The sequence below is a fragment of the Oryza sativa genome, chromosome 10, assembly GCF_034140825.1.
Source record: "Oryza sativa Japonica Group chromosome 10, ASM3414082v1".
Taxonomy (NCBI): domain Eukaryota; kingdom Viridiplantae; phylum Streptophyta; class Magnoliopsida; order Poales; family Poaceae; genus Oryza; species Oryza sativa.
Window position 1 is genome coordinate 18,335,606 of NC_089044.1, and position 21,485 is coordinate 18,357,090.

At 46.6% G+C, this 21,485-nt stretch overlaps 2 protein-coding genes across 2 annotated transcripts; both read right to left on the minus strand.

Annotated features, from left to right (window-relative positions):
- Window positions 1-4,685: 4,685 nt before the first annotated feature.
- On the minus strand, window positions 4,686-9,657 carry LOC9266405 (long-chain-alcohol oxidase FAO1). The gene is made up of 2 exons (XM_015757663.3): window positions 9,020-9,657; window positions 4,686-6,638 (listed from the first exon to the last, which is right to left on the minus strand). The coding sequence occupies exons 1-2, from the start codon at window positions 9,563-9,565 to the stop codon at window positions 4,902-4,904; spliced, it is 2,283 nt and encodes a 760-aa protein (XP_015613149.1). The 5' UTR covers window positions 9,566-9,657; the 3' UTR covers window positions 4,686-4,901.
- A 4,512-nt stretch (window positions 9,658-14,169) lies between these two features.
- LOC107276167 (long-chain-alcohol oxidase FAO1) lies at window positions 14,170-20,822 on the minus strand. The gene is made up of 3 exons (XM_015757294.3): window positions 20,523-20,822; window positions 20,119-20,412; window positions 14,170-16,083 (listed from the first exon to the last, which is right to left on the minus strand). The coding sequence occupies exons 1-3, from the start codon at window positions 20,742-20,744 to the stop codon at window positions 14,317-14,319; spliced, it is 2,283 nt and encodes a 760-aa protein (XP_015612780.1). The 5' UTR covers window positions 20,745-20,822; the 3' UTR covers window positions 14,170-14,316.
- Window positions 20,823-21,485: the final 663 nt, after the last annotated feature.

Sequence of the window (21,485 nt, forward strand, 5' to 3'; positions counted from 1 at the left end):
TGAACACGCCTAGGATTAATTGCCTCTGTCGCGCCATGACCGAGCTCGCCGAGAACTAGCTCGGTGCCCCTCCGCTCCGCCGTACCTTGTCGTTGCCGGAGGTGAACCTCCGCCGCGTCGCCCCACCGCGACTGAGCCGTCCCGGCTCGGGCTGGTCGCGCCAACCGCGTGGTGCCGCGCCTGCTCCCTTCGGCTGCGAGCGCGAGGAGGAAGAAGAGAGAATAGAGAGAGAGAGAGAGGTGGGACCCACCCATATATATTAGATGATTAGATCACAGTAATCACCTTACTAGTTGCGGTTACGTTAGACAATGGCACGTGGGTCCGGGTGATTAAAAATCTAACTGACTCAATTAGTATATGTGTGGTGTCAATGATATACGGGACCCACCGGTGATTAAATGGCCGGATTTGACCCTCGGTCAACCAGGGCCGGTCCCATATGACAGTGGCACCACGAATTCTCTGTAGGAAATAAAACCGAGAAAAATCATAGAGGGGGATCCACCTGTCAGGCGCTGTTAATATTGGGCCGGTCGGCCGCATTGAACTCGGTCAAACCCGCACAGTCGCTTTTCACAATTTCCCGCATTATTTCAAATTTGAATCTTTAAACTAGCATAACTCAATCATTTTAACTCCGATTTAAATGAAACTTGGAACTAAATTTATATAAAATCCGGATTTATATTTTGGAACTGCTTTTGCAATTTATTTTGTACTGTATGAATTTTGGCAATTTTATTTGGATTCTAATTGAATTCAAATTAAATCTTTCGCATGTAAAATTAGATTCTAAGGGAGTTGCTGAGTTGCTGACTGAGGATCAGGAACAGAAAGGCTGTGAGCAAGGCAAGTCATCACTATTCTTTGGGCATGTTGAATCTATTGTGAACTTGTGTTATTTCAAATAAAATTACATGCTATAAGAATCTCCTACTTATTATATGCCATACCTTGATTATTTAATACTTGTAATTCCTTTGTACTTTATATGACAAATGCTTAGCGAATGCTAATTTAGATTCATACATCCTCATATCTCTACTATTATAAAAATTTAAGATGTTTTTGCCTAGCGTTTTGTACGTCAATAAATTCCGAGTCGGTGAACATCCTTGGGTATTTTGCCTTGCGTTTTACGTTTCCCTGGAATCAGCTTGCTATCCGATTACGATTAATTTCCATGTTCTTAACTGCGCTCGCGTATGAAATAGCCCTGCCTGGACCAAGCTTCCAACTGGGCAGCCCATGAATTGCTTCTGTCAGGCACAAGTTTGCAGTCCACACAACACAGCCCACGTGCATATGCAAATCTACCTCTTGAGCTAATCTGCTGTTGTCCTCATGTCAGCCCGTGCATGCATGTTGACCAAGTCATTAGGATAAGCACCAATCACCTAGACCAAGCCATTCTCATGTTTATATATATGGGTGGACCCAGCACAATCGTTACTGAGAATTTTTTATATTTAATTATATAAAGATTTTAAAAAATAGATTCCCGATTCAAATTTTTTCCAAAAAATATATTTTCTTCTCTATCTCTATCTCTACTATTATAAAAATTGAAAATGTTTTTGCCGGTATTTTGATACGTCGTCCGTGTATGAGTCGGTTTTTAAGATTGTTCGCTTTTGAAGATACATATCCGTATTTGAGTCTGTTTTTATGTTCGTTCGCTTTTGGAAATACAGAAGGATTCGTATAAAAAATTTCTTTAAAAAACTCGCATGCTAACTTAAGACAATCGAACTCCTAATTGCAGCTCATGATTTTATAAAAAATATATATATCCATGCGAATTCCCACAGTAAATTTCACCTTAACTAAACCGTATAATAATAATAAGATTAAAATGGCCTTCACCCGTTGCAATGCACGGACATTTTTTCTAGTTTATCAAATGCTAAATCCTTGGGCGATTACCTTAGGGAAGGTAATTGACATACGACATGTGGAGACATGAGCGCCACATTGCCATGATATATATTAAGGAGATGATTTGTGAAAGAAAAATAAACTAAACTAATATTTTCGACTAAGTCAGCTGGATGGCTTGGGTGGTTTTCCGGCTAAGGCTAGTGCCGTTCCTATTAAGAACCAAGCCATAAAGCTACGCATGAAACGATCCCAGTACAACCGTACTTCTCGTATGGGGGCATACACATAGCGGAGTAAATAGTTGAGCGGAGGCGGTACCCAAGATGCGGTGGATTCACTTAGGTGTATGAATAGGCGGCGAGCCTACAGGTGGATAACCATCGGTGGGTAACCGAAATAAAGTTGACTTAATTATAATTTAACGAATGTGTGAGTTTCCCTACCGGGAACACCAGAACTCCTCTCATTGCAAGAAATTGTATACGCCTAGAGTGCATGAGGGCTCAAGTTCATGAAACATGTACTGTCAAAGTGAGGTTATTGAAAGGCTTTACCGATGTGTCTCATTCGTTGGTGTAGAATGACTTCCCAAACGTTGTGTAGTCTCTGGACTAATATCTTGTTAAAAAAAGGGTACGAATTTACCATGTCTGCATCATTTTTTTAAAAAAAAAATCGAAATCTCTCATCTGTGTGGTCTCGGGTGCATGTGGCAGCCTTTCTTCACATTTTTGTGTAGCCCAGTGCTTAGGTGCTAAACTTTTCTTCTTTTAGCAGTAGCTACCCAACCTATCCAGAGTGCATCATGATTTTTCCTGGGATTTTTGCATTCCTATAATTTGAACTGAAAATTTCGGGAGTACAGTACCGCTACCTGTTTCAAGACTGCACTGTTCAATTTGTATAGGCAAAATCTTTTTAAAAAAGAAATTTTGGGGAAAAGAATCATGGAAAAAAAAGATTCATCCTACGTATTGTAACATACTCCATAGTAGTAGTAGTAATAAGCACCTAGATACTAAGGTTTATTTTGTTCACAATATCGGTTTATTTTGTTCTTTTTATGCTTCACCTAAGGTTGCTGACTAGTTCTTACTGTTGATACTTCTGTACATGTTCATCAATTGGCAGCCATTGGGGTATTCTGGAGGTTTTGAAGAAGGAACCTTGTCCCACACATTATGGTTTATGTTACAACACCTTGGTCATACCCACTAACTGGAGTACCATTTCTTTTCGGCTGAACGAAGCTCTTCACTTAGAATTTACAAGTCAGAATTATATATCCAAGGGAGATTGTCCCATGAAACAACTCTTTGTTTCCATGGTTATGGATGGGATGCACCCTCAGCCATGCTTGAAGTTGCATATCAAGCTATTGTGTATTTTCGGCACCATAGGTCGGGAATATCTAGGCTTTTTCATTTCTTCCTAGCACGAACAGATAATGCCACCTTTAGTTACTATCCAGGTTTAGAGGGACAATCAGGGGACCTTAACACACCACACCTTCATCTTGCAGGGTACGGTTAGTCCAATCATTTGATAGGTACCTCGCTTTGGCATTAAGTGAACTTGATAGACTTCAAACTAGAGTTGCTACACTTGATAGGCGAGTAGAACCATTGGGTCATCGAGGGTATTTTGATAATGCCTTTATCTATGGGAGCACCATTATGCAACCACTTGCTAAAACACTACCACCTCCTATGGGTATATATCAACACTTTAATCATAGAGCACGCATGAGAGTGAGATATCATCGTAACAATTACACTATGGCTGACCTTGCACTTTTTGGTAATCCGAAGTTACTTGGACCGTCATATATTTATGTGAGGAATTGTCGATACTACCGTCTAACCATGGTGACCCCTACTAATGTAGTACCAAATCCTCCAGCTGGATTTTCGGAAGACACTTAGATCTTGTAATAGGGATCCTCGAACAAATGCAACCCTCCTATAATGCTATATAATATTATTTAAATCTAAACCTTCTGGTAGTCAATTTCTGTAACACCATGTCTTATAGGTGGTTCTATGTGACTACCATCCATCCTTATGTATGCAAACCTATCATAAATCAATATGAAGTTATGTGATCTTTTGTGATTTCCTTTTCACCAACAAAAACTATGTCTATCAAATTACAAAGTAACAGTTCAAGTTCATGAAAAAATTTAAGAAACATAATTTGAATCAAGTTTCTCCTAGTAGATTAAACTTTCACGAAAATATAAGCACTAATAACTAGTACCTCCATATTTTTAATGTATGACACCGTTGAACGTTTGACCATTCGTCTTATTCAAAAATTTTATGCAATTATCATTTATTTTATTATGACTTGATTTTTCATCAAATGTTCTTTAAGCATGACATAAATATTTTCATATTTTCACAAAAAATTTAAATAAAATGAATAATCAAACATTGGTTAAAAAGTTAACAGCGTCATACGTTAAAATACGGAGGGAGTAATTGACACACCAGCAAAGTCTCTAGCCAACGAGTCGTACTAGTTTAACGGAAAAACGAACCTTAAACGTTAAATCCTTAAACGACTGCGTTTGATCGTTGCCGTTAAAGCCTTAAACGTTAGTTTTTCTGGCATGTGGAATGAGACAGATGGTTAACGCATGATTAATCTAATATTAATTATTATAAACTTTAAAAAATAAACTTATTTGATTTTTTAAAGAACTTACATATGATTAGTTTTTTTTAAAAAAAACACTGTTTAGCCGTTCAAAAAGTGAGTCGACGAAAACAAGTAAGTTATAATATTGCGCTGGAGGATAGAACGGGCCTAGTGCAAATTTGTCTCTCGTCCCAACCAGTAATCAACACGTTACAACCACGTTATCTTGGAAAAGGAAAAAAAGATTCCACTAAATCATCTGCACAGTAGAAAAGCACATCAACTGAGGTCCGTCTGAGGAAAGAAAGATACAACTCCTGTTACAGAATTGGCGACAAATACGAAGATATAGTAACAAATCGATCGATGGATCACTAGTGCGACAGGGTGTCGGCGATGCCGTTCGAGAGGCAGTAGGCGATGGACTGAATGGTGATCATCGGGTTCACGCCCACCGCCGTCGGGAGCAGGCTGCCGTCGCAGACGTAGAGCCCCTCGGCCTCCCAGCTCTCGCCGGCGCCGTCGACGGCGCCGTCGCGTGGGCTCGCGCCCATCCGGCAGCTGCCCATCTGGTGGGCCGAGCAGAAGATGGCCCACTTGTCGGAACCCGGGTACATGGGGCCCTTCTCGATGGTCACCTCGTCGAGGAACGCCTCCACGTCCGCGTCGCGCACGCCCTTGCACCGGAGGCGGAGCCCGTCGCTGCGGTGGGTGCCCACCTCGGCGGCGCCGGCGGCCACCAGGATGCGCAGCGCGCGGCGGAGGCCGGCGCGGAGCTCCTCGGCGTCGTCGCGGCTCGGGGAGAAGCGGACGCGGCCCTCGCCGTCGACGGCGCCGGCGCCGCGGTCGCGCACCAGCGCGAACGCGTGCGCCGTGCGCGCGTACCGGCGCATCCGCTCCTTCATGTCGCGGCCGGACTCCCACGGCACCACGGCGGAGAACGCGCCCGGGCCGAGCGCCGGCGTCTCGATGATGGTGCGGTCGGTGACGCGGTGCATGCTGGTGATGATGCCGCCCTCGTAGCACTTGCCCGGGAGCTCCGCCGTGCTGTCCGGGAAGTAGCCCCACGCCATGGACACCGGGTGGAGGTGAAGGTTCCGGCCGATGTGGCGGTTCTTGAGCCCGCTGTTTCGCAGCAGCGGCGGCGTCATGAGCGCGCCGCACGCAGAGATGGACACCTTCGCCTCGATGCGGAGCTTCTTGGTGATGCCGCTGCTCGTGCACGTCGCCATCAGGCCGACGCACCTCTTGCTCCGGCCGCCCCTCCCGCCGGCGTTCCTCTCGAGGATGAAGTGCTCGGCCTTGCACCCGGTCAGGATGACCGCGCCGCGCTCGACGGCGTCGACGAGCCACGTCGTGTCGGTGCCCTTCTTGTCCCCCGTGGGGCACCCGAGGTTGCAGCTGCCGCAGAAGTGCCCCTCCGACGAGTTGCGCGGCACGGCGTCGGCGCGCATCCCGAGCGCGTCGCAGCCGCGGCGGAGCACCCTGTTCTGGAACCCCTCCTCCTCGCACCCGCCGGTCACCCTGATCCGATCGCACACCGCGTCCATGGCCTGCGCGTACGCCGTGCTCGCGAACACCGGCAGCCCGTGCTCGCGCGACCACTCCTCCCTGATCTCCGCCGGCGTGCGGATGCACGCCGACCAGTTCACCGCCGAGCCGCCGCCGACCGTGGCGCCGGTGAACAGTATGGTCGTGACGTTGGACGTGCCGAACACGCCGCCCTTCTCGTAGAGCCGCTCCATGGACGGGCCCTCGAGGGAGGTGTAATCCTCCGTGGCGAAGTAGTCCCCCTTCTCGACGACGACCACCTTGTACCCCTTCGACGCGAGCACGGCGGCGGCCACGCCGCCGCCGCAGCCGGACCCGACGACCACGGCGTCGCACTGCACCGTGTGGTGCGCGGCCGTTCCCGTCTTCACGGCGAGGCCCTTCTCCACGAGCGACCTGAGCAGGGCGTTGTCGTCCATCCGCCTCGTCTCCACCACGCCATCCTCGAGCGGCCGCCGCGACGGCGACGCCGGTCTGCGTTGCTCCACCGCGGCGGCGGCGGCGGCAGGCGCGGCGTACCCGATCGCCTTCCAGCTTGGGTTCCTCGATTTCTCGTCCAGCTGCATCCAAACCGGGTTACACTCAAATTAAACGAATTATAAAAAATGAGAAATTTTATGATCATTGAGAAAACCTCTAGATATCTAAATTCTAGATATCTAAATTTTACGTTAAAGTTTTTGTAACCTCAAAATACTACTTGAAAGTATTAAATTTTACAATAGAAAATACAATATATTTTCAAGAATGGTACTGAAATCTACAAAATTCATAACCCAAAGTAGAATTTGTCCAGACTCCTTTTTACTTTTTTGAGTGGGAATTTGTCCAAATTCGAATCAATGATTGGAGTGCTGGACCGGACAAGACGGTCGTGGTCCAAAGGCCTAACTAGAACCAAACAGTGGCCGGGCCGGGCTGGAATCTGGGTTGAATTCCTCACAGTGCACACTGTGAGAGTAGAATCTCTCTGCTCACAACCAGTAAGAGGAGGTCCCGGCACAGCTAGCCGGCGGCGGCGCGACGCGGGCGTCGCATCGGCCAGCCTGAACAACGACGTGACAGGTAGAGGTCGCCGCGCACAGTGGCCGGGATGTCGCGACCTTGCAACCGCCGCCATTGCCGCCGGCCAGCGAACTTTACTAGTCCGTGTACTTACCCCGGCATGTGTTGTTGGGCTAGCTGCTTTCTGCTTGCCGCCGCATGCGTCCAGTTTCGTAGCTAGTGGTATACTTTATGCGTAAGGTATAAATGGCTAACCGGCCGCAAAATCCTAAAATAAACCCGAACTTATTTCTCATGTTTCCGATGGATCATGCCGCTAGATTCACCTGCTCGCTCTTAATACAGCTTTTCTAACAAGACGGCTTAGATTGTTTTCCGTCTTTTGTTCTATCAACTACCATTGATGTTCTTCCCTATGGCCGAGGCAATATCGCCATCTCTTCGCAGCCTATGCATCCTTTTAAGTCCATATTTTCGTGCACCACAACTCCATCACATCTATCCAATCACGGATTAGAATCCTCTGCAGTCGAAGTCACGTGACATGTGAGCCCGATGATCCCTGGACCCATATGTTAGTGACAAATGCACCGTGTATTTGACTGCAGAGGATCTCAATCCTCCAATCGCACATGCTCTGGTACCATTTATAGGTTCTCTCTACAACCTCTCTTGGTGGCACATAGTTGTCTTTTCAAATCCATAATAATGGCCCAAAAAATACCAAAATTGTACAGCTATAGAATCACACCAATAACTTTATGTTGTCAAATATAAGCAATCCTATGATTTAAATTCTCTATACAATATAAACATTTTTATGATACCGATTCAAATGCACAGAAATTCAAGCATTTTCAGCCAATCAGGTGATTAGAAGGGGAATCTAAACAATTCAAAATTCCCAATTTAACCAATAAGATAATTGAAAAGGATTTTTTTCATTATTTTTAATCTTTGCTAAATAAACTAGAAATGTTTATATTTAGGAATGGAGAGAGTAATTGATCTCTTCGCATATCCTAATGCTATTTGTTTGTCCAGATGCAGAAAATTAATGCCATTAATCAAAGCAAAAATATGTGACGGGACCATAGCCATCTACACAAGATTCCCAATAAAACAGCAGCGCTAGCGACATGATTTCGGCTGGAGAACGTCCTTTTTAGATGAGAACGAACCATGACTCTGAGCTTCCAAAAGGGACCTCTAGCAGCAGAAGAAGACACAGTTGAGAAAGTATTATTGCCAAAATGCATGTCTTTATGCTAACAATGTGAAAGAGACCTACACGCTCTCAAGCTAAGATTTGCAAAGGTTCAAGCAGCAATGGCAACTCATCCAGTTTAAGCATCAAACCGGGAAAATATCATTAGGAAAAACTATACACTAGTTGTAAAGAAAAAACTATACACTGTTAGCAAAAAGTAAAAATAAATAAATTTTCAGTTAGGCCTCCAATTCTAAGCATTTTTTTAATAAAAGATTGATAGTATTTTTTTGGGGAAAGTATGTTCCTCCTAAAATATATTGTTGTTTTTACAATCTAAATATAAATTGTTGATTTATTTTGGGATGAATAGAGTATCCAATATCAAACATACACTCTCTCCATCTATTTACAAGATTTCCCCGTTCAAAATAAATAAATCTAATAAATCATATTTCATATCAATTTTATCTATCTAATGTACTATCAAAATTTTAAGATGAATGGAGTACCTATAAATTTATTCTAAGATCACGCAATAACTACGGAAGAATAGGAGAAATCTGGCAAGACCAGACATTCATTATTCATAGTCAGAATGTCAGATTGTTTTTTTCTCTTCACGTGACATGTTGGGGTTGACTGCCAATATTAAATTAACAACAACAACAAAAGAAAAAAAGAAAAATCAAACCAGATAATTCAGCGTGCGCTGTGCGTGCTTACCTTGGTGTAGAAGACGAAGTGGCAGATGATCTTGATGACGGTGAAGGTGATCTTGAGCGGGAACAGCCACCGCGCCGAGCTCCACCGCCTCAGCGCCGCCTCCCGCCGCTCCGGCGGCAGGTCGGCGAACCTGCGCACGGACGGGAGCCACCCGCCGGCGGCGGAGGAGGCGACGCACGCGGCGGCGCCGCACAGCGCGAGCGTGCCGGCCCTGGTGGCGAGCAGCCAGAGCACGACGGTGACCAGCGCCACCGCCTCCCACGCGCACCGGTTCACCATCAGCTCCGCCACCTCGTCGGGGACGGCGGCGTCGGCGGCGGACGCGAGGTAGAACCGCTCGAGGTCCTTGTCGCCGCCGCCGCGGCCCTCGTCGTCCGCCTCCGCCAGCGCCGCCGCCGCCTCGGGCAGCGACGGGATGAACGCGCCGCAGATGGCGCGGAGCGCCTCCATCTGCGCGGCCCCCAGCCCGTGCGTGTACCGCTCCCGCCTCTCCCCGCCCCTCAGCAGCGGGTGCCCCCTCGCCGCCTCCGCCGCCGCCGCCGCCATTTCTGCCGAGCTCGAGCTCTCTCTCTCTCCGGTGGCTTCGTGTGAGCGAGTGAGCTGTGTGTGTGTGTGCGCACATGTGTTTTGGGTCGCACGTGAGTATATATAGAAGGTCGTGTCAATATATTGTGGTTATTTTTTCTGAGAGAAAAGAATAATTATACTAGTATTTAGTTGTATTTAAGACTCAGCAACCCAACTCTGTTTCTGTCTGTGTGTGTGATGACGAATTTTGGGTCTCGTGAGAGGACAGACTACAGAGAGATGGTGCGATGCTGTTGCCGAACAGAAGAGTGCAGCATTGAAAAGACTACGACGTTGGAAGAAGAAGTACTCTCTCGTTGGTTATCCGTAATGTTACGTTTGAACATTCGTCTTATTTATAAAATTTATAAAAAATAGAAAAAGTCACACAATAAAATATTATTTATGTTTTATAATCTAATAATAACAAAAATACTAATTATAAAAAATAAATAAAATGAACGGTCTTAAACGTTAGAGATAAATAGTGCAAAGAAACGGAAGGAGTAAGTTCCTTTTCCTCCACCAATCATCAAATATATACTATCTTCTTATCTTTTCTAGGTCCACGGATAGATAAATTTCATTCATTCAATACTCTTACCAAACTCTTATTAAAAATTATTATATTTTAAGATGAATGGATTATCTTTTAATGAGATACGCCTTATTCTCTCTATGTTTTTCCACACCCATGATAAAATAAATATATTTATTTTAGGATGGATGGAATATTAACAAACTTACAAACATTGCAAAGGACATGAGCTGACAAATATTTAAATTATAGGGATTTAGGGAGTTTTTATTTGAGCACTGCAACACGTACTAAATTTTTAGGTAGTACCAAATTTGTACTAACAATCATTTTAACCGTTTCATTTATTTAGATGAAAGTTATAAAAAAATTTATATGCACTCATAGAATGGCACATCAGTGTAACACAATAATTTATAGTAAGAAAAAGTTAGGCTCTAGAAAATTTTTTTATTTCGTCCAAAAAATTATGGCCGAATTAGGGGCCTACTGGAGTTAACATAGGTCATATCCATTCCCAATCAACTCGGACTCTCGTAATAATAGAGAACAGCATTTTGATCAACTATATTCTTTTGTATTCTTTTTCATTTAAGAAAAGCATGTGTGTTCGCCCTGATTGCGCCCGTACATCCAATTCCACTGTTTGGTGGTTCACAAAGCGGCATAACGTCTAATGAAGTCTTTTGGAGCAGACAAAAGACTGAACGAGAATCTAACGCAAATTTGTTTATGGGGCCATACATGAGTTCTGGCATAAAAAAAATGTGTAATTAATATGATACGTACAAGAACAACAGCTTCTCTGTTTGTAACTGTTCCGATTGCACCCATAACCACTATCCAACTACCCAGTTAAACTAACTTTTTTATAATTTGTGGTTGATGATCACAGTCTGAGGTCAGCCATAAACAGTACATCTAGTAGGTTTCAGTCCACTTCAGTTCCACATATTTCCCTCGGTATCATATTATAAGTTTTGTGATTTTTTTTCTTAGTTAAACTTGTTTAGATTTAACCAAATTTATAGAAAAATATAGTAATATTTTCAATACAAAGCAAACATATTAAAAAAATATTTAATATTAAATTTAATAAAACTAATTTAGTATTATAGATATTGCTAATTTTTCGATAGAGTTGACCAAATCTAAAGGATATTTTGATTAAAAAAAGTTAAATAATTTATAATTAATATGAAGCAGAGGGAGTTCTGTACTGGCTAGTTACTCTACCCTTGTTACTCGGCGTTTCTGGCAGTAGAGGCTGAAATGTAAAATATTTCTATTATCCATAACAGTTGTTGTACCCTGTTGCTATACTGATGTGTTGTCATATTTGGATTTGCCACCCTAATTAGTTATTAATTAAGATTTTTAAGGACTTAATTGACACTTAGATGTGCCATTGCCATTGCCATTTGCCAATGTGAGAAAACCTTGAGGTGTGTGTAACCTCTCCGATTTGCACCCATAACCACTAACCAGCTACATAGCAGTTAGTCATTCATGCTTTGAAGTTTGTGGGTGACGAACTTAATTTGAGTTCAACCAACAATGTATTATTGTCGTCTCATCTACTCGACATGTCCGGAATTTGGTATATATCCCTCGATTTGGAATAATCCATCGGGCTCATCTTTTCACTTATGCTTATGATTAGCCAAAATTTAAATTTTAAACCTTAAATTTATAGTTGATTTTAGGTTTTTTTTATCAAAATTTATTTTGCAGCCTTTGCTTTTAGAACACTAAGGACACATATATATAAAAATTTTTATTCACAAATTATTTTCCGTTTGCAAATATGCCAAAACAATGGGCCGTATATCTATCTATTTATTTTATTATATTATTAAAACAACCTTGAAATTTTTATAGGTTTGATGGTGTATCTACTGGTGCTAAGTGTAACCTATTTCAAGGGGACATGGTATAAATTGAAAGTGTGTGCTAAACCTGGTATAAAGTGAAATTAGGTGCGTTTTACCTTGTGTAAAGTGCAATTTACTCGTAAAAATCCTCTCTAAGGCCTTGTTTGGATTCTCCGAGCTATTAAATAGCCCTCCGGAATCTTGCTATTTAGGAGTATTATACGTAGATTACCGACAAAAGCGATTCCATAACCCCTAGACTATTTTGCGAGACGAATCTAACGATGTATATTAATCCATGATTAGTGGCTGATTACTGTAGCATCACTGTAGCAAATCATAGATTAATATACCTCGTTAGATTCGTCTCGCAAAATAGCCTAGGGGTTATGGAATGGGTTTTGTCAGTAATCTACGTTTAATACTCCTAAATAGCAAGATTACGGAGGGCTATTAAATAGCCCTCCGGATCCAAACATGGCCTAAGACTCTAAAACTTTACCATCTCTTGATTTCTTTGAGATAAACAACTAATCGCCTAACTTTGTTGCAGCACCATGGTTTGCACCATGGTTTGCAAATAAGTAAACTTTTTTTAACATAAAAAATGCCATTTATGTGTGTTTATGTTTTTAGAATATCAACGGGTAAAAAAGTGGTAGTCACTAGTCAGTATGCGTTGCTATTGAAACTAGATAGATGTCATTTTTGTGTAGATGTAGCGGACAACCCATCATGATCATGTAGATAGGTATACATCATCGAAATAACGATCGATGGACTATTGCGATCACTGTTCAAACAACAGCCAATCCCCAAAATAAATACTTGCATGTCCCCACATGCCTTTTTATATAATGATCCTTTTTAGAAAAAAAAACTAATTGTAAATATACCCTAAGCAAAATTTATTTTAGAAATAAACATAACCCTCGGTGCCAAAACCATTGACACCAACACCCAAAGTTCTTGAGCCTGCATACATACATTCCCCCGATTAACCCTACATTTGCTTATGGGATGTTGTCTTCGTTTGTCCATAAGAATTTTCTTCTGTTTTGTCAAAACTTTGGGGATCCTCGGGGCGGTTAGACGATGGATGTGCAAAAGCTGTAAGTATAGATGGCCAAAAGGCCCGAGGCCCGACGGCCTGGCCCATGGCACGGCGTTTAGGCCTGGCCCAAGCACGGCACGGCCCGTCAAGGGTCGGGCCTGTGCCGGCCCGGCCCGACCACCGGGTCGTGCCTGGGCCTTTCCGCCGGCACGGCACGATGGGTTGCATGCCAGGCCCGACACATAAACAATAGGGAGTAAAAATAGATATATTATATGCCACGGTCGAAAGAATAGGGACGTAAAATAGACTTATTTTACCTATATATATGTCACAGCCCAAAGAGGAGGGACGAAAAATAGACTTATTTTCACTATATATATGTCACAGCCCAAAGTGGAGGGACGGAAAATAGACTTATTTTCGCTATATTGCGTCACAGCCCAAAGAGGAGGGATGAAAAATAGACTTATTTAAACAAAAGGCACGATGGGCTACCCGCGCCTTCGGGCCGGCCCGGTACGGCCCGACGGCTGGTGGGCCGTGTCTGGGCGGGAGGCGCAGCCCATGGGCCGGCACAGCCCGGCACGAAGTGTCGATCGGGCCGTGCTGGCCTGATGGCTGGTGGGCCGTGCCTGGGCCGGGCCGTGCCGGGCGGGCCTTTTGGCCATCTATAGCTGTAAGGAGAAGGGTTTAAAATTCCAGAACGAAATTTCGGTCATATCGGACCCCCCGGACACAAATGATATTATTTCGGCCAAAGTTTTTAATTTTTTAAATTTTTGGCAATATTTTGTTCAAGTTTAACTAAAATTTGTTTAAAATTTTGGTATATCGGCCAAAACATTAAACCTTGGTAAGGGATAATTTTACAAGCGTTGCTCGTTCAGCTGAGTTGATGAACTTGCCTTGTTAATGAGGCAGCCGAGCAAATGCTTTATCCACCGGTGGTTGGAAATGCAATTTTCGAAGTTCCGATAGTGACCGTGGTAACTACAAGTATTTCATTGGAAAGGTTGGGTTAATACGGGCAGACATTTCAGCTTCTCATTCCGGCCATTTGAACCTTTACCATATTTATCTTGAGGCCCATGTCGTCTCTGAAAGACTCTAAACAGATCTCTAAATCCCTTAGAATTATTTTCCCATATGAATCATCTGCTGAAATATGCTCGTGATTTATCATCACTATTACAGTTGATTAACAAGCAGGGACATTGCAAATTTGCAATTTATGCATGAACAAAAGAGGAAAAAGATTTTACTAGCGCTGCTCCTTGCCGTGTGCCATCGAGTCGGCTATGCCCTTGGCGACGCAGTAGGCGATGGACTGTATGGTGATCATCGGGTTCACGCCCACCGCCGTCGGGAGCAGGCTGCCGTCGCAGACGTAGAGCCCCTCCGCCTCCCAGCTCTCGCCGGCGACGTCGACGGCGCCGTCGCGGGGGCTCGCGCCCATCCGGCAGCTCCCCATCTGGTGCGCCGAGCAGAGCACCGACCACTTGTCCGTCGTCGAGTGCATCGGCCCCTTCTCCACGGTCACCTCGTCGAGGAACGCCTCCACGTCCGCGTCGCGCGCGCCCTTGCATCGGAGGCGGGCCCCGTCGCTGCGGTGCGTGCCCACCTCGGCGGCGCCGGCGGCCACCAGGATGCGCAGCGCGCGGCGGAGGCCGGCGCGGAGCTCCTCGGCGTCGTCGCGGCTCGGGGCGTAGCGGACGCGGCCCTCGCCGTCGACGGACCCGGCGCCGCGGTCGCGCACCAGCGCGAACGCGTGCGCCGTGCGCGCGTACCGGCGCATCCGCTCCTTCATGTCGCGGCCGGACTCCCAGGGCACCAGGGCGGCGAAGGCGCCCGGGCCGAGCGCTGGCGTCTCGATGATGGTGCGCTCCGTGACGCGGTGCATGCTGGTGATGATGCCGCCCTCGTAGCACTTCCCCGGGATGTGCGGCTCCGGCGTGTTGTCCGGGAAGTAGCCCCACGCCATGGACACCGGGTGGAGGTGCAGGTTCCGGCCGATGTGGCGGTTCTTGAGCCCGCTGTTGCGCAGCAGCGGCGGCGTCATGAGCGCGCCGCTCGCCGAGATGGACACCTTCGCCTCGACGCGGAGCTTCTTGGTGATGCCGTTGCTCATGCACGTCGCCACCAGGCCGACGCACCTCTTGCTCCGGCCGCCGCCACCGCCGTTGCTCTCGACGATGAAGTGTTCGGCCTTGCACCCGGTCAGGATGACCGCACCGCGCTCGACGGCGTCGACGAGCCACGTCGTGTCGGTGCCCTTCTTGTCGCCGGTGGGGCACCCGAAGTTGCAGCTGCCGCAGAAGTGCCCCTCCGACGAGTTGCGCGGCACGGCGTCGGCGCGCAGCCCGAGCGCGTCGCACCCGCGGCGCACCACCTTGTTCTGGAACCCTTCCTCCCGGCACGCGTCGGTCACACCGAGGCGCTCGCACACCGCGTCCATGGCCCGCGCGTACCCGGGGCTCGCGAACACCGCCAGCCCGTGCTCGCGCGACCACTCCTGCATCACGCCCGCCGGCGTGCGGATGCTCGCCGACCAGTTCACCGCCGACCCGCCGCCGACCGTCGCGCCGGTGAATATCATCGTCGTGACGTTGGACGTGCAGAAGACGCCGCCCCTCTCGAAGAGGCGCTCCATGGACGGGCCCTCGATCGAGCTGTAATCCTCCTTGGTGAAGTAGTCGCCCTTCTCGACGACGACCACCTTGTACCCGGCGGACGCGAGCACCGCGGCGGCCACGCCGCCGCCGCAGCCGGAGCCGACGATGACGGCGTCGCACCGCACCGTGTGGTGCTCGTCCGACGCGCCGGGCCTCACGGCGAGGCCCTTCGCCGCGAGCGACCGGAGGAGGGTGGTGTCCGTCAGCGCCCTCGTCTCCACGACGCCGTTGTCCAGTGGCCGCCGCGATACCGGCGATGGCGACGGCGACGGCATCGACTCTGCTCGATCACGTCGGGGCTCTTCCACTCTGTATCCTATTGCTTTCCAGTATGGATTCTCCGAGTTCTCGTTCACCTGCATGATGGACAAAGGAAATTTGCAAGTTACAGAAATGATCGTTTGATTTGCAGATACATTTGTTCTTTGATCATTCATTCAGATATTAATCGGTCTTTTTTTTTGTTATTAATTTAGAGTTTGCACAGTTGTTTCATTAAGGAAGAAGTATTTTCTCTGTTTCACATTATAAGATATTATTCTCTCCGTCTCAAAATATAAGAATCTAGAACCGGATGGGACATTTCCGGTCTTTAAGTTCCTAATATCCCTTATGGTCTTTAAGTTCTTATATTTTGGGACGGAGGGAGTAGTTAGTACTCCTACAAGACGACTTATAATGTGAAATGGAGAGAGTACTAACGTAGTGTGTAAATTTGTTTAATCACACAAATTACCATGCTTGCACTTTCAACCATGTTTGGCAATGCTACGGACTATAATCAGGAGCTGATTTTGAATTTCAGAATTTTATATTTGATCAATTTCAGAGTTTTTGCCACTATCATTACTTAACTCTCCTTTTATGATTGTTAATGATAAAAACTAAAAATATTCACAAAATATAATTTTCAAAAGAATCATCTTCAAAACTTAAAATTGCTCTGTATTATTATCTTCATCTCAAACAATAAGATAAGGGCTCCGTTGGAAGTTGGAACAAAGGAAAAGTAAAGAAATTTTGGGTGATTCAAATCCATTGAACTTGTTTTCCTAGATGGTCCTTTGGAATATACAAATTTGCTTCGCTAAAATCCTTTGAAATTCGGAATTGCTCATAGGAATTTTAGAGGAAAACTAACATCAGGTCCCTCATCCTTGTGACATAAAGGGCCCGTTCTTTTTTCCGTCAAGAGTTGGATTAACATTAAGATTTTCGTGGCACATTTTTCAAACTGCTAAATGGTGCATTTCGTACGAAAACTTTTTATATGAAAGCTGCTCTAAAATATCATATTAATCTATTTTTTAAAGTTTGTAATAATTAAAACTTAATCAATCATACGTTAATATCATATCGTTTTATGTAAAAAAAACTTAATCTTTCATGTTCAGAAGAAAAGACACCACCAAAGTTCCATTGATTTTTCAATGGTGCTAGCAAACAATACTTTTTTGTAAAATCCTATGAATGTATTTTCGGTAGGATTTATAAGATTCGTTGTAGCATGACATCATATTCCTCTGATTTTCTCATTCTTGTATTTTCATAATCATGCGTTTCAAAAAGAGTCCTTAGGACATTCACGGTGCGCCACACAAATTTGTCGCGCCTCCCCTTGCCACGTAGACCCAAACACACCAAAGAAGCATACTAGCCACTTGCTCCACAGCACATCCTACTTTATTGTGGGTCCCACCAGTGTTCTTCTCTCACTTTTCAACTGCCTTTCTCTCTCCTTCCTCTCACTTCTCGACTTCTCACAATCTCATCTCTTCTGAGACCGACCGGGACCGAGCGGCGTCAGGCGGCAGCGGGGTGGCCCACGCGACGACGGCGGCGAAGCGGCCCGCGCGACGACGGCCGCGGGGCGGCCCGCACGGCGACGGCGGGGCGGCTCGCGCGGCAACGGCGGTGGGTGTAGGGGCCGCTCGAGTGCCAACGGCGCCGGGCGGCGGCGCGTCCCGAGCACCGACGGCGCCGGCTCCGAATCGACGACGAGCTCCGGATTGAGGACATGCGCGGCGTCGGCTCTTCCCCCTCCGGCGTCCCCTCCCCGCCTCCGGCCTGTCCCTCCGGCGTCCCCTCCCCGCCTCCGGCCTCTCTCTCCACCGAGCTCTCCAGATCCAGCCCATGGCTCGTCGGATCTGGACTGCCGAGGCGGCAATGGGGAAGGTGGCGGCGGCTCGACGACAGCTCCATGGTAGGCCCGCGGCGGAGAGGAGAACGACGAGCAACGAGGTTCCCTCTCCGACGAGGAGCTCTCTCCAGCGTCGCACGGGGCCACGAAGCGTGAGGCCACGACCCGCACAGTGCGGCCGCGTCGTTCTTCCCCGCGTCGATGGCAGCTTTTCTGATGAGGTTCGTGTGTCCAATTTTGGCTACGAAGCTCTTTTGGTCACGCTGCAAGCCAAGTTGGCAAGGAATCTTGGGTTTGCCACGGGTTGGCCGAATGCCGCGCACGCGGACTGTGAATGCCCTTACAAACCCGACCCTAGTTACCATCACGTTAGAAGATCACATCACTAGTACCAGTAGTACCCTGTTTGAGTTGATTGAACTGGGGGGGCAGAGGTGCTTTCACAAAAGCAGAAGACGTTTCAGGTTTTCCTAATGAACCTAGTCACCACCACGACAAGATCGACTTTGATTTCGCACATTTTTGAAGCAAAAGCAGCTCAAAACCTGGACGCGGGTGATTGACAGAAAGACAGCCATGTCCTACCCGTGAATTTGCGATTGTCTGAAAGTCTAACCACCCAAATGTTCAGTCGATTCACAAATCCCCAACCACTGTCCTATACTATACACAAGATGACAAGAAACGCCTCCTTAATCAGTTTTTGGCGACAACAGAGGCTTAATTAGTTTGCAGACAACCCAGTGATCGTCGCCTGTGAGGCTGTGAGAGTCAGATGATAGAGTACAGCTGGAAAATCTCTTCTATTAACAGATAAGCATGGAACGAGTGTGAGTTTTAGTGGTAGAAAATCAAACAAATTTCGCACCTTAGCCCTGCAGTGGCAACAAACAGCAGATGGTTTCTAATTAAAATATTGATTTTATTTTGGTTTTCACTAGTACATATAAGTTGCTTTAAAATATTAAATAAAACTATATTTTAAGTTTGTAACAATTAAAATTAATTAATTATGTGCTAATGGTTTTCTCATTTTTTATATGCTAACTATCTCAATAAGGCCTTGTTTAGTTCCAATTTTTTTTTCAAACTTCCAGCTTTTCATCACATCAAACCTTTCACACACACAACTTTTCTATCGCATTGCACCAATTTCAACCAAACTTTCAAATTCAGCCTAAGGTTTGAACCGGACCAAGAGAGATATCTCTTACTAAATTTGTGTGAGAGTTGTGTCATGTGTGAATTCTTGGCGCATGAGGATGTTTTCTTCACTCCTGCTGATGCAGGTCCATTCTCAGTGACTGAGCTGTCATATTAATTCCAACCATCTAATCCTCTGAATAGGCAGTAAGTACGGCATTTTTTGCACCATATATACACACGACCAAGTAGCAGTACGCAGTAGGACCAAACAGCCATTCAGTGCTGTTTTTACAGCCTCACCAGTCATGTTGCCAGTGCCCACTGGAATGTAATCCAATCCATCCAGGTTGGGACCGTGGAATGTAAATTTTCTAGAGCCCGAAGAAAATATGTATCTTAATTGGAGGGGACGTTACTCGATTGTATACATCTTAATTGGATTCAAACGGAGATTTAGGCTGATACGAGTATCTGAATTTGAACAAATGCAGAATACGCATATGCTGAAAACAGACGAATTATAAATAAAAAATTCTCTAAACCGGTTCCTAGGTAGCTCCAAGAACAAGAAGTCTACGGTGCAGCTGCTGCGAGTGACTGGCTGGTGTTTGTACTGTTGTTCAGGGTTTGAAATTTTGGTGATTTCACCCCCCACCAGCATGCTCAAATCTCGTCCGAAATTTTTGGTTTTTTGCAACTTTTTGTGAATTTGATCAAATTTTATTCAAATTCATTCAAAATAGTCAAAATTTCAAATAATTTTGGCAAAAAAAACGAAATTACTGATATTTCCGAAATTTCAGTAATTCCAGTCCCCCCTTGCCAAAAAATCCAATTTCGAAATTAAAAACCCTGCTGTTGTTTGTTAACATGGTGCACCTGCGTGCTTCGGTGTAGGACTGTTGTATACTTGTATGGAAATTCGATCTCTGCTAAATTTTGACGATAATTGATCGATTTCTTACAGAATTTTAGATTTGTCAGATTTTTATGTGGTTGAAATTTGAAAAGCACGGGGTATGTGATGCCGTGCTGCTGCATGGTGATTCTGATTCGTGAGTCGGTCGAGAGGAGGAGGAGGAGGAGGAAGAGGAGACGTACGTACCATGGAGTAGAAGACGTAGTGGCAGAGGATCTTGGCGATGGCGAAGGCGATGCGGAGCGGGAAGAAGAGCCACCGCGCGCCGCTCCACCGCCACAGCGCCGCCTCCCGCCTCGCCGCCGGCATGTCGGCGAAGCGGCGCACGGACACGAACGGGAACCCGCCGCCGTCGACGGCGGCGACGCTGTCCCGGCCGCACAGCAGCAGCGTGCCCGCCCGCGTGCTCAGCGCCCACAGCACCACCCACGTCAGCGCCACCGCCTCCCATATGCAACGCGTCACCAGCAGCTCCGCCACCTGCACGCCACGCCACGCCGCGGTCGCCGCGGCCGCCGCCAGATTAGAGATTATAAACAAGAAAGAACTCGCGCGCATGGGGTGTTCGACCGATCGACCGACCGACCGACCTCGTCGGGGATGGAGGAGTCGGCGGCGGAGGCGAGGTAGAACCGCTCGAGGTCCTTGTCGCCGGGGCGGCGCCCGCCGTCGCCGCCGTCCGCGTCCACGGGCAGCGACGGGATGAGCGCGCCGCACATGGCGCGCAGCGCCTCCATCTGCGCGGGGTGCATCCCGTGCGCGTACTTCCTCCCCCGCCTCGCCCCTCCCCTCAGCAGCGGGTGCGGCGCCATTGCCGCCGACGACGAAGCTAAGAGTATCTCGCGCAGAGACGACAGCGATGTCGACGACGGTGCGTGCAGCGTGCGTGCGTGTCCGTGCGCGGCGCGCGAGGGTATATATAGAGAGAGGAGGAGCTGAGGCTGAGCTGAGCTGAGCTCGCGGCGCGCGCGCGCGCGCGATCTGGGCGGCGTGCGTGCGTTGGCGCGATCGGGTGGTGACGAGAGGAGGAAGAGTAGATGGGAGTGTGCGTGGCATTAATCCGCGTCTCTGCTGCGGCTGTGTCCGTCCCTATTCAATACGGCTCACCAAACAATATATATCCACGGAGAGATGACATATGAGACGAGCCGAGATTCACGAGCGCTAGCGTTCCGTAGCAGCCATGGAGGCTAGCTCGTTCGTATTCCTTTCTCCGTTTTATGTTATAAGATAAGATTTTCTAGCATTGCCTATATTCGTAAAGATGTTAATGAATCTAAATATTCATATATGTCTAGATTTATTAACATCTATATGAATATAGACAATGCTAAAAGATTTTATAAGTAGTAATAATATATTCCATCCGTCAAAAAAAAAAAAACTTAACCTGATCCCTTCTAAAACAATAAATGTGGATCATAGCCCTTCTTCTCCTAGGTTGAGTTTTTTTAGGATGACAGGAGTACTTCATATGTCTTGTAAAGTACAGATCTAATACTGCAAATTTGTTCTTTTGTATTAGGCTTGTCTTTTAAGAGACGGGAGAATTA